Source organism: Xyrauchen texanus, chromosome 10 (assembly GCF_025860055.1).
Source record: "Xyrauchen texanus isolate HMW12.3.18 chromosome 10, RBS_HiC_50CHRs, whole genome shotgun sequence".
Lineage (NCBI taxonomy): Eukaryota > Metazoa > Chordata > Actinopteri > Cypriniformes > Catostomidae > Xyrauchen > Xyrauchen texanus.
In genome coordinates this window covers 24,520,357-24,538,450 of record NC_068285.1, presented here as the reverse complement: position 1 = coordinate 24,538,450, position 18,094 = coordinate 24,520,357, and the positions used below count along the sequence as shown (strand labels likewise).

Genomic DNA, 18,094 nt, shown 5'->3' with positions numbered 1-18,094 from the left:
ATTACAACCAAAGTAAAGGAGGTTTCTTATAAAATTCTACATCGAGTATACCCAGTCAAGACACTTGTGGTAAATTATTTCCAAAAAGAAGGTAATATTGTTGTTAATTTTGAAGAAAGTGATGTGATGTTAAAGTGTTTCTCAATCGATAAAGATAAAAATCTAGTATTTATATGTGATTTAATCATTATTATGGCTCGTTAATATATTCACTATAAGTCAAATGGATTGAAAGATTACCTGTATTTTAACTATTTAAAACTGACATTAAAACATATCTGGAAACTCTCTCCAAAAGTAGAAATTTGAAAGCAATATGAACAATACAACTGTTTACTATGCTTAAATTTTTCATTTAATGTATTTTTTTCTTTCTTTTATTTTTATTAATTTTATTTGACATGTTTTTTCTGCATGTACTCTTGTTTGTACTGTTTGCATTGTTCTAAAAATAAATAAAAAACAAAATAGTCTCACTGGAGCATTCCAAAGATGGCCGCCAGTGGACTGACTTGCTATAAAAACTTTTATAAGAACGAAGATGGATCAAATCTATAAACTATCTGCTGTTTCGTTTTGTTTGGAAAAATAAAGCAGAACTTGTTCAAAGAAAAATTCTTGTAAAAGCCTATAAGGAGGGTGCTCTTAAAGCATTGTATTTTCAGACTATCAACCAGACATTTAAGATTAATTGGCTAAAGAAATGTATCTCTAATAGTAACTTACCCTGGTTTTGGATCCCTAATCTGATTTTTGAAAAATGTGGTGACCTTAAATTCTTATTATCTTGTCATTTTAAATGTTGCAAATTACCCAAACTTTCTAATTTTCACAAACAAGCTCTTGAATCCTGGAAGATTGCATTTAAACATAATTTCTCCCCCCAAACTTGTATTATCTGGAATAATGAAAATGTTCTGTCTGGCAACAAATCACTTTTTTTTGAAGGAGTGGGTGGCACAAAATGTCCTTTTTATTTCTGATCTCTTCAATAATCAAAGGGAACTTATCTCATTTAATGAATTTATTACTCTGAAGGGTGCTCCATTTTCTAAAAGAGACTTCATTAAGGTGGTTAAAAGTATCCCACTTAGATTAAAATCTTTAATCAGAGCACACCTAATTTATGCTAGCTTGTCTAATCATATTCCTACACTTTCAATTAATGGTATCCATATTCTAGACAAGAAATGTAATACTTTTTTCATTAGAAATGCTATTGTCTCAGATCAAGTCTTTGTAAAGCCTGTTCAAAATTGAGTATTTATTACCTAAATTCTAATTTAAGCAATTTATGGATTTCTCCTTACAAATTCTTATCCCAAATAAAATTAGAGAACTTCATTTCAAAATTACTCACAAATATTACCCTTGCAATCAGATTTTAAACAGTTTTTTTGAGAATGTATCCCCCTTGTGTTCCTTTTGTAAAATGGAAGAAGAATCAGTTTTACATTTGTTTTATCAGTGTACTTTCTCTAAGTCTTTTTGGACAGAAATAACCTTGTTATTATTTTTACGTTTTAACAAATTGGTGCAGATTACAGAGACTATGATTTTTCTTTCAGATATTCATTGTAATGATGCTAAAATTGATTGTTCTTTATTGTTACTTTGTCTTCTAGGTAAATTTAATCTTCACAAAGCCAGAGTAATACAATGGAAACCTACTTTTAGAATTTTTTCTGCTGATGTAAAATCCCTTTTTACCTATCTTATGTCTAAACCTCTGAATGTCAAGGCTTCAGAAACATATAACATCCTTAAGGATGTCACATTGAAAATGTAATCTTTAGATGTGATATCTTATGTATTGTTTTTATTTGTCCCTTTGTTAGCAATATGTCCCCACTGTTGTTATTCAATGTATATATATGTTTAATGCAATAAAAAAAAAACTTTTGATTATTTTTTTTTAGGTGCTGCATGTGGAAGCTGGAGGAGCTGAACACGTAGAGCCAGCTGAAGCTGCAGCCCCAACGGGGTTAGGAAGTTAGGTGTGAAGGTAGATAGGGTGGTGTAGGTATTTTATTTGTAAAAAAGAGTGTCGATGTTGCAAATGGGAGATAGGTGGCGGTAATGCACCAATGGGTTTCTGAACCGCGTAAAACAGCTAGAAGAAGACGACGACAACGACGACAGCGGCGGCGGATGTGGATGAGATTCTTGGCCTAGCGGAAAAATCTATGCGATTGTTTCGTTTTTTAGCATCACTTTTAAACATTTTCAAGAAGATAATTTTATGCTACATTCATTTAAACGACCTCGTTTAAAATAGTTGTCTTCCATTTTTCGCTAATTGCTGCCTACGAGGCCCTACAGTACGTTTGTCGCAAATATTAGTTACTCCATCTAAACGAAATGCTCAGTGCTATACGTTTGCTTAATGCGCGTGTTTCTGCATTGTACATCTTGCATGATTTTACCAATATAGTGCAAATAGCATCCAATAAAACAATAACTTTGTCTTCATTTTAGGTTGAAGAGATGTCCGATTTACTGACAGTGTACGACGACGACCAGGCCAACACCTTCATTGACTGCACGGTACATTGTTCTTTTTTAAAAAAATTTATTTGGGTGCACATATATAAACATGATGCGTACATAAATCCTTTTTTTGTTGTTATAACTACATGTAAAAACCTTGCTCTAACTGTATGTGACTGCCATTTAAAATATAATTAATATCAAATATCATCGATTGGATAAACCATGTTGTTAAATTAAAAATTTCAGGTATGTGACAAAAAAATAAGGGGAGATACCCAATACAAAATCCACCTCACCACGTCACATCATTTGAAGGTAAGTAGTGAAATATTCAGTGTTGTGTATGGCGAGTTGGTCGTTATGTATCTCAAAAATATAGTAGGCTACATAACGTATAATATGTAACGTATAGTACATATACTCACTAAGCAGTTTATTAGAAACACGTTGGTCCTCGTTGTAGCTCATTGTGCATTCTGAGATGATATTCTGTGCACACTAATACACAAAATTGTTCACTAAGGAGACAATTAAAACATTTTTGGTGGATGCTTTTTTTCGAAAGAGCCTTAACACAAATGAATAATTTACTATTTTACTAAGTTATTGAATAAAATACAATGTTTATATTGCCCATAGACTACTCAAAAACAAACAAATATGCAAATATGAATGGGTAACAGTACACATGTTTGTGCGGGTCTCCGTAAAATGACTTAATTTTACTTAATGAAAAAGCTGGGCGATATGTAAAAAAAAAAAAAAAAGGAAAGTTTTTTTTTATTTTTTTTTATGATAATTGCATTTAAAATATCAATATCTGATTATATGGTCAATCCCCAAGGTTGGTGAATATTTGTACTTTATTGATTTTGCTTTTAAAAATGTAATTAATTTATTGAAACACGAAAGACTTGAACAAAAGACATTTCTAAATTCAAATTGCACTTTAAACTAAACGAAAAAGCAATACAAATAACAAAGGGATAAAAAAATATAATATATAACCACCTCCCCAAATCCAAACATTTGCCATCATGCAAGTATCAGTATGCAGCAACAGGTGAAAATTACTAGCATATAACTTAAGAACTAAAGACAATTATAAATGTAAAGATAGTTATAATAATCAACATAATAAATAAGCCTAAAAAATTGTGTTCCCAAAAAATGCTGCCAAATGTGTTCTTATCAAAAGTGTTTATATTCCGTTTTGGTCATTTATGCTGCCTAAAGAAGAAAAATACAACTCAATTTTAGGTTCAAGGCGAACGTGTCTTGTATTACTTTATGATTTAATCACTTTCGTCTTTGTTTATTTAATACAAAGATACCTGTATATACTACTGAACCTGCAGAGTTGCGTTCACAATGTGTAAGAGCGAACTAAACTCGCAGCACCTCACGAGATGATCAGAGATCATGTGCAGCATTCTCATAGACGACATTATTCTTGCAAACAGTTTTCAGTTGAATGAAACAGAGAAAACGGAGTGATAACGCTTTACAGGGGTTGCTTGACAGGGTGCTGTTGCACGCCTCTGAACAGTGAATCAGACACGGGCATTGACTGCTTTTGTTTGTTCTTAAAAATATAATAAAGTGTGTTTCTTCAAACACATCAGCATTTCTTGTCATGTATCACATGAAATGCATTTGGAGAGGAGATCGCGAACTGGATTGAGTCTCGTCACATTCTTTCGTCTGGTCTTCAAAATATTATCACGTTTCGTCAAATGTGCATCTGTGTGTCTAATTTCTTGTTATATATCTCCGACAAGTCTTTCAGATCGCCTTCCACAGTGACTGGTACATCAGCAAAATTCTCAGCATGAAAATTCTGCATTTGGTGGGTGTTCTTTTCAAACCTTGTTCACTAGAAGTAGGCTGTAAAATTCGGGAGAAAGGAAATCAAAACAGTGTCATTGACTTCAAGCTTTGCAATCGCACCCACGCTTTCTGCTGGAAAATTATCTCTAGAAAGTTTTAAAAGATCATTTGTTGGTGAACGGTGAGCGACCCGGCAAGCCACTTGATTTTTAATGAAGAACCATAGGTTCCCGACCCCTGATGTAAACATTAATAAAAGCTCCTGACCCATATCTGTGTGTTTGTGATTTTATGCATTGAACTGCTGCCACACTATTGGCTGATTAGATAATAGCATTAATAAGTAGGTCTTTCTAATAAAGTGCTTAGTGAGTGTAAATTTTATATATACTCTGTAGATCTGTTGCCAGTGTACATTTTGAATATTCTAAGTAATTTATTAAATTATTTCTAACTAATATTCAAAGTAATCACACACAGTTAATCCTGTTTAAAATCCTGAATGCTATGATTGAATATGCCTTGGCCATGCATCATTACAACTTTATTACTTAATAACTTTATTTTATTGACTTGTCTGATTCATGCAACTTAAAGAATCCTGGGGGATCAACTATAAAACAGCATTTTGACTGCTACTTTTCTGTGTCTTGGACACTGTATACAGTATAACCTTGTATACCTGATATGGCTGCTCTGCTTTTCCAGTTCTATAAACTACTCAAGATGTATCATGTGGATATTTTAATGCTTTGGAGTCTTTATCTGAAAACATTTCAGTGTGCCATTGTCTTTATCTTCATATTTACATTTATGCATTTGACAGACATTTTCTAATGCGACATGCAGTGCATTCAGGGTATACATTTTATCAGTTTGTGTGTTCCCTGGGAATCGATCATCATGGATGGATCATCAGTGTTCTGACCAGATGGCAGCTGTTTGGAACATCTATTAGTTCTTTTTGTTCTTGAGGACTTCGAGATTCAAGTCTGCACTACATCTGTCATCTTTGCGTTGTACAGTATTGTTTACTTGTGTTTGTAGTCTGAGGGCATCCTCACACTACAAGTAGTTGCCATGTGTACTAATGTAGTACATTGCTGTACTTTATTATTTACAGCCCCCAGCACTGCTGTTGGTGTTGTAACAAGATGTACTTCTTATAGTGACAGTCTGTTCACTGAAATTGTAAGAGTTAGCAAAATCCACCATCTCCAATCTGATTGGCTGGAGTCAGGGTGCACAGGTTTTGTCAGTCCTCTGGTAATCCAAACTTTTTTTTGTAAAGTTATGTTGATAAATCTATTTGCTGGGTTGTTCAAAGTTTCTGAGGTTTTATGGAATTTAATCTCTTTCTGCTGAAGATTTTCTTGACTTTTGTTTGACTCAAACAATCAAAACATTAGTTGCAAGTAAACGAGAGCTCCTCAAACACAACTTGTATTCCGTTTGTTTTCAGAACTGCTTCTGGCGTAGTTCGTATTACTTTTTGACGAATGGTAATTCTACCCTCCAGCCTTTACGCATGAATTATTTTGTGCTGTCAGCGAAGACTGCTGTGCCATAATGGGAACAAGTTACCACTTGGTTGTACTGTGTTCTATTATGGCATCATTCATTTCAGATTTACCCACCCACATACATCACTGTTGTTGGTGGTTGTGTCAGCCATGGCACTGTCCTTTTTAAGTGGGTGGTCCGAAGCACCAAACTTTGTTTTTCCTCCAACGTGTAAACCCATCTAGGATTGTTCTGCATTCAGATCTCCTCTTCATCCTATATTACAGATGGCAGTGTTGATGCTTGCTTCTACAATCATTGCACAATACTGTTCAACTTCTATGAAGTTCCTCAATGTTCATTTTATTTCACCTCATAAACAAGTCAAACTCAACTTTGTGAATTCATTCTGTGAAATGCACAAAAGCAGTGTCTGGAATTCCTTTTTCTCCACATGTGCCACTTCGTTTACAAAGGCCATAGGTTTCGCCATCTGTCATTTAACTTTTGCCCAGAGTGATGGACTGTATTGTTACTACAGGTCAGTCCCACTTTGCACCCTGTGTCTGTGATTAAGTGCTTTGATTGAATGATGATAGAGGGTCCTCTACTGGAATTTGGACCATCTACCATGCCAACACTCTTTGTTTCTTAAAGATGCTTGTGTCGTTATTAACCTCTTTGTTTACTTTATTTCAGTATTTCAAGTAACTTCTATGAAGTGCTCAAAAGTAAAAAGTGTAATCACCTGTGCCTGTTTTTCCTCCATTGTTTGTCCTTATCTCTTCAAAGAAAGAAAACACCCTTGCTGCACAGGGTAAGTAGTAATCAAAACTTTGTTCAAAATGCGTCTAATATCTAGCCTCACTATCCTTGGTTCTGTTGGATTTAAACAGACATTAAGGATTTATCTCCAAAAGATTGCCTATTTCAGTGTTTGCAACTAAAAATGGCAAAATACTTAAACCCTTTAAGTGATCATTGCAAAACATTTTAGTTTAGAGTTTTTGTAATAGTATTTAAGTTGTGCAGTTGATCAATCTAAATGTGTTTAGTTACCATCAGTGTGCTAAGTTTGTACTTAATGTCACAAAATTGAATGTATTTCTTTTCAATTGTTTTTTGAGATTATATTGACATTTAATGTGCAATTTAGCACAATTCAGTACCCCATCAGGAAATCCAACCGAATTCTCAAGGAGTTTGTAAGTATGAAAACTGTCAGATATCCTTTCAGAAGTTCAGTAGGGTTCCATACAGGACATCCATCTGCCATTGAAATATTTGAACAAAGGACACCATTTAGCTGTCAAAATGACAGATTTAAGCACCGTCAATAGGAATCCTGCTTTTGTCCTCAAAGTAATATGAAGGCAAAAACAACTACAGTTTCGTTTGGAATCATTCATGGATTTGAACGTGAAGAAGGAAGTAGAATCCTGTTGGAATCACATCTGCCTGTAAAGAATGTGCATGTAAAGAATGTGCAATCTATCAGTGGATTTTCCTGAAGACAATGGAGCCATGATATAATTCTCTCAAAAAACAGGAATAACATCTAACTTTTCAGCTTTGGTTCAGTACACTGAGATGCAGGACATTGGATCTGAACAATTAATTCTGGATTCTCTTCATTATACTGCCCTCTAGTATATATTTCCCTCCCCACATTTTTATGTAAATTTGCCATGTGGGAGGAATGTTTGTAATTGTTTTTCCAAATAATGTTTTGGAATGCATATGTCGTATGAGCCCACTTGCAAGTTAATTAACAATTAACAAAGCAGGCATTGTCTAGTGAGAACCATGTTTGGAATACACATTGTGTATGAATGTATAGGTATGACAGGTGCTTAAGTATGAATTTCTGAAGCATACTGCAAATCCCTGTTCAGTTTTTAACTTTTGGACTGTTCACATTCCTGAGGATACTATTTTGTGATTTCCTGAAATAAGCTGTTGACCCTTGGGCTAGAGGATTTCCATATACAAAGTGCTGCAATCATGGCTAGTACAACCTGTGTACCAGCTCATCACTTAAAGCCGGCGCCACGCTAGCAGACACAAAATAACTCTATTTTGGACAAGGGTGTCACACGTGCTGAGATCTCGCTCTCTTTAGTCTAGGGCTGAAACGATTAGTCGACATAATTTTCTTTTGTCAAATAGTCGTCTGATTTAATTTAACACAACATGAGATCTTATGAAACGCTAATGATGACACGGGAGAGCAACACTTCAGCTTGCACTTGATTGAGGAGAGGAAGAAAGAACAGCTCACAGTCCAGATGCACTCCAAACTTTTCAAACAGAGTAATGTGATCTAGATTGCAGAGTATTATAATACAAAAATGCTAAATAAGTAAATGCAGAAGCAGTGACTTCGAGAAATGAAGCGGAGCTGTACCTGGTGTTCCGCTTGAGCAAAACTTGTCTGTCAGAGCGCCTAAAAAGGAAAACCTACACCGTTATATACTGTATTTAATGCATCCTTTATTAAAGTTCAAATAATAAGGAAGCGGGCTGTATAATTAAGCACATACTCCAAAACTGGCATTTTTGTCTGTGCGGTAAGAACCTTTTATACGAGTCGCGTGAAAAACAGCATGAGAGAGTTTCAAAGTTCTCCCGGCTGATAAACTCGCGCGGAGTAGCTATCACTGGCGCACGCTTGACGCTGCAGCTAGATTTTGTTTATAGTGAATGTTCGTGACATAGTGAATTCTAATTTGAGTGTCATGGTGTGTATCTTATGGTGAAGAAAATCGGCGATACGCAGCTCTATAAAGAAGAGTTTGTGTTTTGTGAGTTTAAGATTGATCGAAATCAAGTGAACAAAAAGGTGAGAGGGTGTAGTCTTAGCCCATTATACAATGCCAAAAAAAAATTGATTTGTCTTTTTTGGTTTGTTTTACAATATAAATATCTAAAACTCCTTATGTACATTTATTTAGCAGCTATACAGCAGAAGAAGAAAAAAAAATATTTATCGGAGAATTTTGAATAGAATTTAAATATTTTAAAATATCAAAAAATCCTTAAAACAAGATACACTTACCTGAGAAACAACATAAGATATTTAGAGTTGCTTTTAGAGCATTTGTTGAATGAGTATTTTTTCATTCCTACATTGGCAGAAGTATGAACAAGTGAAAAAATACACTTATATTTAAGATACATTCTCTTAAAGCAGGGGTGGGGAACCCTGCTCCTGGAGGGCCACTGTACTGCAGAGTTTAGCTCCAACCCTAATCAAACGCACCTGCCCTTACATTTTTCAAGTAATCAAGACCATGATTAGTTTCCTCAGGTTTGTCTGATTAGGGTTGGAGCTAAACTCTGCAGGACAGTGGCCCTCCAGGAGCAGGGTTCCCCACCCTTGTCTTAAAGCAAGTCTAAATATCTTATGTTGCTTCTCAAGTAAATGTATCTTGTTTTAAGGGTTTTTAGATAACGTTAAATGAAAAACAAGACAAACACTTAATAACAATAGGATTTTTTGCAGTGAATTTATTTTATTAAACAATGAAAATTCAAGTTGTTTTCCCCATTAATTCAGTGAATGTCATTTAGAGATATTTTCAAAAGATGATTTTGTCCTCTTTATTGTTGGAAAGCACATTTAATACAACCTTTTATGTCGGGCACAAGCTGAATAGTCAGTTAAGAGCTAATGATTAATCGTTACAATAATCGCCCGAATAGTCGAATAATCATTAGATTAGTCTCTTATAAATCGTGTAGTCTCCGTTAGTTGCAGTCCTTCTTTAGTCGGAGGTATGACACACTTGCCGATTAAGAATGATGTGGTGACAGACGTACCAATGTAACGCTCTCCCTGATTCCGTCACATGGAGCTCACCAAAATAACAGCAGGAGTACTGCGTGAGGATAAACAACTGTAAAAGATTGATTTAGGATGCGATTCGTTAAGTAACATACCTTGTGATTGTGTATTTATCCTTCGAGACTTGCTTTATCCATATGTCAATATGCAGCTTTCAGTGAGTGAAGAAATTACATTCACAAAAAACAGACTGTTATGCCTCCGCTGGTTTCAATCGTTATTTTAATGTAGGAGAAAAATGCAGGAAAATGCTTTGTGATGGTATCACTTTGGATTACAATTAGCGTTTGTGATTAATTGAAACCATTGAAAGCAGCTTGACATCTTGTCAGTTTTTCTTCAGTAAAAGAACACACGAAGAGAACTCAAGAGACCGCCTTGGTGACAGAATGATTTTTTCCTAGAAACCTGATGTCCCTTTTCAGTTTTTGAAGCCATTAACTCAGCAGGAAGTTCAGACGGTCAAGGGATTAACAATCTCCTGCTAGCAGAGGCGAATGCGTTCTTTGCCATCCTGTGCCTGACCTGTGATTTATGTAAAGCTCACAACTGAAAATCACTGGAAATGTTGGCTAGTGAAGCAAATAATTTTTCAATCTCTCCATAAAGATGCTTTTTAGCCCAATCTGCCTGTGATATTTCTGAACCTTGATGTCATTGTAAGATGTTTTGCAAAAATCATCTTTACCACTGAACTTTGAGATGCACAGATGAAGCCATATGTGGATGGGAGATATTGGAAATGTTTCGGCATCATTCCATAATTTGTGACTGGGAACATCGGTCACAAGACAATCTTTCGTCAAGAGCTTCAAACATTTAAGTGTGCATTGCAGAAAGAAACAGACTAAATTCTAATGGAAATGGTATGAATTATGGGAATGGCCATTACAAGCAGTGAATGTCACAATAACTGTCAGGAGGTCTTGGGCCTCATACATTATCCAAAATCAACTTTCACACAAAAATCTCTTTTGATAAACAGCCTAAACAGGAATGTGTTTACAGAAGTGAACACAATCATCTTTTAAATAGTAGCATTTCCTAGGTGGTCAAATTTAAGCAAAGTGTGGAAGCAAACATCAACATTTTGTTTTGACACTGTGAGGAAGTTTCCATTAGTTCTACAGGAAAGCAAATTTGGGCAAATGTTTCCCAACAGTCAATGCTGTGTTGTCAACTTGTTCCTGAAAATTCAACCATTTCATGAAGGTTGCCTGATTAAACGGATTGAAATTATCATGATGCATGGTAATGCACCTTTGTAAACTGGGTGGGCATACACCATTGTATTCTATTGCATTAACATTTGATTTCAGACAAATTGTATTACAAATGGGGATCACCTAATGCCAGAATGCGCTGTCTCTGTGGGATATTCCATTTTGATTTTTTTTTTTACTTATGGAAATTATTAGATTTTTAACCAAATCAGACCAGATTCAGTTATCAAAAGTAGATTTAAAAAACCTTATAGGTTTCTAATCACTATACATTTTTTATTGTTTTGCCATGGAAATAACGATAAAAGTTGATATAGTGCTAAATCACAAACAAACAAATTGGCATCAAATTAAAATTTCACACAACTATTAGGAATTATCATGTTTTATGAGCTTTTGTCTTGTCTTCTAGGAAAGGTTCCAATGCCACCTATACTGCCAGAATGGACAGATATCAAACAATATTTGGAATACCTGAATCTTGATGAGCCCATCATTGGTAAGACGGCTTCATGTGACTTCATGTCCATTAAAGTCATTATGACCAAAATAGCCTTTTGTTTATTTTAAATTTAGACGATTCATAGCCTAGGTGTTTAACTGAATAAACATCTCATTCTTGTAACCATGGTAGATCTACTTTCTTTGTTCAGGTCTCAGCTCCCTGGAACAGATTCCAGACCTTGCTGAAGATGGCAGACACAGTTTACAGTACTTGTGCAAAGTGTGTGTCGTGGAGATGGATCTGCATAACGCTGTTGCCCATGTTGTTGGACGCAAGCACCGGCAAAAATATCTGGTACGGTGGTTCTTTTTCACAATGAATTTAGTCATCTTATATTCTCATCCTGTTCAGAGTAAAAGGAAAAGGTCACATGATATCCTTTTTGGCAGGAGCTGAAAAGGCCAGACTTGGTGACATGGCGTGACAACTTCCTGAAACAGCCAGGTCTTGTTGCCAGAGCTAAAGCTGCAGTAGTTGAAAAACAGGAGGGATGGGGAACACCAGTGGTAATATTGTCTTGGATTTATTACAAAGTTGAATCATCTTTGGTAAACTTGAATACAATAAATGTAAATCTGAATTCATATTTAATTATTTCATTTCAGCCACTCAAAACACCACAGAACAAATTCAGAAATGTTAATCAAGGTGAGGATTTGACCTAAAACATCATCGGTTAATATTTCATTGAGTAATTTTTATTCATGTTACAATATATCATTTTGTGTAAAATTGTAAAATGGGGGTAATTTACACTGTCACTGTGTGTTTTTATTGATTGGATTGCTATCAGATTGAATAAGCACATTCCATTTACAATTGGCCACATCAGCCGGTCTCCACCAAACAGATATAAATTCGATCTTCAATTCGTACACCATATGCAAAAAAAAACAAGATACTTCCAAGATAATGCTAATACCAGGCAGCGAATTTAAAAATGTGATATTATTTGATTTAAAGTGATTACACCATACAGGGGTATCCGTTTGTGTGCGCTGTGCATTTTCCCCTCGCTGCTTGTCGAAGTAATGATGCATCATACATGTCAGCTGCAGTTTTCATCAGTATTTAGTTTGTTTCGTCAGCGATCTGCATCAAATAAATGAAGTTTTGTCTCTCCTACAACGTGCATCAGTTTCTTAATTTGGTGCTTTTTATTGCGTAATGAGAGCCTTATGGAAATACTCTGTAGCAGCTGTTATGTTTCGTATTTTCCCTATGCTGACATAGCGCTGTTTGGGCAGAGGAAAGTTTACATATGTAGCTTGATCAGCCAGATGCATTTACACTTGACCGGGTTTTTGAATTGATTTATCTCCGAGGGCATGTACACTTGGTCTTTTCATGATCCTATAACTATCCGATCTGCGTAAACACATGAAGTGACCAAGTGTAAATATCCCTATAAACCACTATTTTTGTCACTTTTGCCTTTGTAATAGGAAATGATTTAAGGTCCAGTGTTCATGGACAAGACCCTCATATGAAATCACCATTAGTTGAAGATGTTCATAGAAAGTCAAACTTGGATGAAGACAAACATGGCTGGCCCTATTATACTGGGGAAACGAATGACCAATATGATAGACCTCATACAGATGAAAACAGACATCAAAGACAATTTGAAAAAAATGAAATTCGAGGAAGATACTTTCGAGGAGACAACTATTCTAAAAGAGCAGAAACAGAAGTATATGCCAGACCCCATGTAGAACAGGGAGGTGGAAGGATACCTCGTTCTCGAGAAGACTATGAGGAAGCAAATCTGGGCAGTGGACAGTACTCAAGAGGAGATAGACTCGAGTTCAAAGACTATGATGTCCAAGAGAACGCTTATCAAGAAGATGTGCAAAGAAACAAATTTCGTGACAGAGACCTCAGAATCCACAGTGCAGCTCTGTGCCCTGGAGAATCAGAGTATCAGGAAGAGAAAATGGAGGTTGGTATGTATGCAGCATATGAAGAAAGAGGATCTGGCATGGATGTTATGCCAAAGCTTGGCAGAAGCTTTCATGATGATGAGAGAAGGGAAAATGTGAGAGAATTTGCAAGAAGGACTTGGGACGAATCTAATGAGATGCAAGGATATCCTGAAAGACTAGAACCCAGAGATTTTCCAAGAGCATATTCCCACGAGCCGGTTCCAGCCAAGAAGAAAAGGAAGAGCAGGTTCTCTGATGCAACAGCGGAGGAAATAGCAGTTGCACACATGAGGTGGTGTGATTACATTAAATTTGTTGATTGGTCAATAAAAGTTTGATTGGCTAGTTTGATCAATTGTGTATGTGGATATTCATAAACCTTCCATATCTCTAACTTTTTGTTTTAACAATCTTGGCTATTGAATTATGTAAACAAAAGACCTGAAGTGCAAGTGACATTTTGAATTAGTCAGCTACTAAATTCTCAACAAACCAAAACATGTTTTGCTGTAAGAGTGATATTTGCATGTGGTCTATTATCTTTCATTTACTCACTAATTTATTTTTTCCCCAAAAGATGCTAAAATTATTCTCATTTCAGACATTCTCAAGAATTTATCCACAAAGAGAATCTAAGAGGAGCACAGAGACGAGCAAAGTCTCCGGTAAAACTACAGACCCTTCCCTTTTAAATGTACACATTTGTTTTCAGTAGGTATTGTAGTGACAAACTTGAGTCATTGGTCTTCTTACTCCTGTCTTTACAGCTGTTTAATAACCCAGATGTGGATTCTGGCAGTATGTCCCATGATTATCAACATACTGAAAATGTTCTGGATGTACTTGTGAGTGCACAGTATTTTACAAATGTATAAGAGTGATAACCTTTCCTTGATTGACTAAAGTTTTACTTTTAACATATTCTGTTCAATTTCAGAGTGACATCCAAATTGAAAATCTGGAAGAAGCTACATTTCTCAAAGAAAAGCTATGCACAGTTTTGAAAGAATTCCAAGCTAATAAAACTGGGGTAAGCCCATAGTTAGTAACCATTAAACCAACATTATATGTAAATAATTATTTTTATTTAATTCAAAGTCTAAATTCTTTTCACTTTTTAATTTCCTTCATCTCAAGGGCCATACTTCTCAATTTGCCAGTGAACAGCGCAGAGATGCATATGATAAGGACCTAAGGGATGATCCAGATAGGATTTATTTAGAAAATAGAGATTTCCAAGAGGTCAGACGATATGAAGATGATCCCAGGAGTTTCCAAGAATCCAGACAACATGACAGTGAACCTAGGGCATTTGGAGAGGTCAGACGATATGAAGACGATCCCAGGAGTTTCCAAGAATCCAGACAACATGACAATGAACCTAGGGCATTTGGAGAGGTCAGACGATATGAAGGTGATCCCAGTAGTTTCCAAGAATCCAGACAACATGACAATGACCCTAGAGCGTTTGGAGAGGTCAGACGATATGAAGGTGATCCCAGTAGTTTCCAGGAATCCAGACAATATAACGATGACCCTAGACAATACAAGGATGACCCCAGAGGTGCTAGAGAGAGCAGAAGTTATGAAGATGACTCTAGAGATCACAGAGAGCCAAGAAGATTTGAGAGTTATCCTGGTGATTTTCAAGAAGCAAGGCAATATGCAGATGATCCCAGAAAACTTCAAAAGACAAGGTTACATGATGACAACAGAGATTTTCCAGAGCAGAGAGTTTATGAGGATGATCCTAGAGAAGAGGCAGAACGTTACAAAGAATATTCAAGAGCTTCACAAGATGGCAGAGAAGGTCCGAGAGGTACTCACGAGACAAGATATTACGATGATGATTTCAGGGGCTTTGGAAATGTGGATCCTGAAAGAAAATGGGATCATCAGAGAAGGCATTCATTAGAGCGCTTTAAAGGTTTGGGCCCTGAAGACATTGAGAGAGATTTTCAAGGTAACTAAGTTATAAACATTACCTCCTTTAAAGGGGACATATTATGCCACTTTTTACACAATGTAATAGAAGCCTCGTGTGTCCCCAGAATGTGTCCCCCTGAAAGTTTCAGCTCAAAACACCTCACATATCGTTTATTCGACCATGCCTTTATACCCCTGTTTTGTAGCCCTGTTCCAAACGGCCTGTTTTAGTGTCTGTAGCTTTAATTGCAAAGGAGCTGGAAGTGGGCTGTGCCTTTCCTGCTGGTGCCATGGATACTTCGGCGACAACAATACAGGAGAAATTGAACCGTTAATTTATAAATAACATGGAGAACACAGTCAATCATCTTACTGTATTGTGCATAACAAAGGTCAAGTTATGAAATATGAAAAACAGCTTATAGTTGTCTCATACCACTAGCGTTTCATAAAAGTTTTTGAAATAATGACCAGTTTTATTATACGGAAAATCTTCATTGCATGACCACTCAATTGGGACTGTGGAGGATGTCAATCAGTTTATATTGTAACTGAAACACAGCTACAGCTTAATTATTATGAAATAGGGTATTTAGGGACTGGTTGCTGTGATACACAAAGCACAATGTTTTCACAAGTGTTTTTCGCACGTGCAAACAAGCAAATTTAGAAAGCCAAATTGCAATCAGGTGCGAATTTTACTACTTGCAAATCTGAAGTTGGGTCAAGGAGAGTTTGTATTGATCCATCCTTGATCCATAGCTTTGAAGCAAATCCAGTCTTGTGTTTGCCATCTTTGATGAAGCAGTCTGAGTTGGTACAAGCGGCTCTAGCGAGGAGTTTATCTGGCGGACCGTGCGCTGCTCACTCAGGTTTTATACACTGCGTGCCCAATTATTAGGCAAATTGTATTCCTCAGGATTCATTTTATTGTTGAACAAACATGATGCACTTAGTCATTCCAAAATTTGATTGAACCTCAAACCTGAATGTTTAACAAACAAAAAGTGAATTTTGTCTATCTCAGGGGAATATATAAGTGTGCACAATTATTAGGCAACCTAATTACAGAAATTTCTCCCAACTCGATTGTTTATTCTAATTTTAGAATAGGTACAACAAATAAGTAACACAAAATGATAATTAAATAACATTTTTGGCCTTTCAAAAATATTCAGTGATCAATTTAGCCACCTTCTTTTCAATAACTTCAATGAGCCTTCCATCCATGGAGTCAGTCAGTTTCTTGATATGTTCACGATTAACTTTTCACTGAAGCAGCAACCACAGCCTCCCAAATGCTGTTCAAAGTGGTGTATTGTCTTCCCTCACTGTAAATCTCACATTTGAGAAGGGCCCACAAGTTCTCAGTAGGATTTAAGTCAGGTTAGGAAGGGGGCTAAGTCATTATTTGGGCATCTTTGAGGCCCTTGCTGGCTAGCCAAGCATTGGAGTACTTGGATGCATGTGATTGAGCATTGTCCTGCATAAAGATCATGGCCTTCTTGAATGCTGAGGACTTCTTCCTGTACCACTGCTTGAAGAAAGTGCTTTCCAGAAACTGGCAGTAGGTTTGAGAGTTGAGTTTCAGTCCATCTCCAACTCGAAAAGGTCTAACTACCTCATCCTTAATGATAGCAGCCCATACCAGAACCCCTCGTCCACCTTGCTGTCACCTGACTTAATGTATTTCTTTGCCCAATCCTGATGCTTCAACTTGTGAATATATTCAGTGGTGGTCATGTTTCAGCCTTCTTGACCTTGGCCATGTATCTGAGCACTTGGGACCTTGTACTTCTGGACACTCCAGGCAGGTTGCAGTTCTGGAATATGGTAGCATTGGAGGATAATGGGTTCCTGGTAGCTTCACGTTTAATTAAGTCTTTTGCAGTTAATTTGCAACTTTTCTTCTCCATGCGTTTTTTTTGTGCCCTTGTTGACTATTCGCAACAAAACGTTTGATTGTCCAGTGGTCACGCCTCGATAGTTTAGCTATTTCAAGAGTGTTGCATCCGTCTGAAAGGCATTTTTACAATATTTGACTTTTCAGTGTCAGTTAAATCTCTCTTGTGGCCCATTTTAACTGAGGTAATGAAGCTGCCTAAGGAAAATGTGCATGGAAATAATATGATTGAGAATACTCTCTTGCCTGGTAATTGGGCATGCAGTGTGATGATAGCAGACCTAAGCTACTCGGGCGGAGCTCTTTGCCAGCCGTGGGTGGTACCTTTCCCCTTTTTACATCACAAAAGGCTGAACTGCTCATTCTGAGACACTGATTTTTATTGATGGGGAAAGGAAAGAAATGAGGGGATGGTCTTTTTACCATATTTTGTGGTTGTCTACACACACTGGGGACTCTTTATGTAATTTGTTTGGGGAAAAAGTGGATTTTGCATAATGTTCCCTTTAACATGTACTGAATGCTCCACATGGTAGAAGGGCAAACAAGTCTTGTAGAGGAGCAGATGACAAGGTCCTCATACATGATCTTTTGTTTTTTTTAAGTATTCCAGAGTGTCTCAAAAAATGACATTTTTACCATCACAAACCATTTTTAGCAACATCCCTTTAAGATCTCTATTCTTGATTATTTCCTGACTTCATTCCATATGATTATCTTTTTTAGAGAGCTTTGGCAAGCCTCCCATTCACTACCAACCACCTTCTCTTCTCGAGAAAACAAGGATATTTCCTGGGAGAGGACAACAGAGGTTACATCATTATGACCGCCGCCCTGGTGATGAATTCTATGACCCATTCCACCCATCATCCTCACCACCTCCAGAAACGGCAAACTCCACCAGTCTTGACAAGATTGCCTCAACTCTTCTGGAGCTTG

At 36.5% G+C, this 18,094-nt stretch overlaps 1 protein-coding gene across 2 annotated transcripts in view; it reads left to right on the top strand.

Annotated features, from left to right (window-relative positions):
• Positions 1-2,124: 2,124 nt before the first annotated feature.
• LOC127650050 (uncharacterized) overlaps positions 2,125-18,094 on the top strand; it is a 16,463-nt gene continuing 493 nt past the window's right edge. The window contains exons 1-14 of one of the 2 annotated variants that reach the window (XM_052135181.1): positions 2,125-2,321; positions 2,479-2,547; positions 2,740-2,808; positions 6,619-6,643; positions 11,309-11,395; positions 11,550-11,695; positions 11,791-11,907; positions 12,007-12,049; positions 12,847-13,618; positions 13,928-13,991; positions 14,094-14,171; positions 14,264-14,356; positions 14,464-15,289; positions 17,882-18,094. The exon at positions 17,882-18,094 is cut by the window's right edge and continues 493 nt beyond it. In XM_052135181.1, coding sequence (XP_051991141.1) covers positions 2,488-2,547; positions 2,740-2,808; positions 6,619-6,643; positions 11,309-11,395; positions 11,550-11,695; positions 11,791-11,907; positions 12,007-12,049; positions 12,847-13,618; positions 13,928-13,991; positions 14,094-14,171; positions 14,264-14,356; positions 14,464-15,289; positions 17,882-18,094 — 2,593 coding nt within the window. In that variant the 5' untranslated portion in view covers positions 2,125-2,321; positions 2,479-2,487. Of the gene's footprint in view, positions 2,322-2,478; positions 2,548-2,739; positions 2,809-6,618; positions 6,644-11,308; positions 11,396-11,549; positions 11,696-11,790; positions 11,908-12,006; positions 12,050-12,846; positions 13,619-13,927; positions 13,992-14,093; positions 14,172-14,263; positions 14,357-14,463; positions 15,290-17,881 lie in introns of those variants that run through there. The other variant, XM_052135182.1, reaches the window with a different exon arrangement.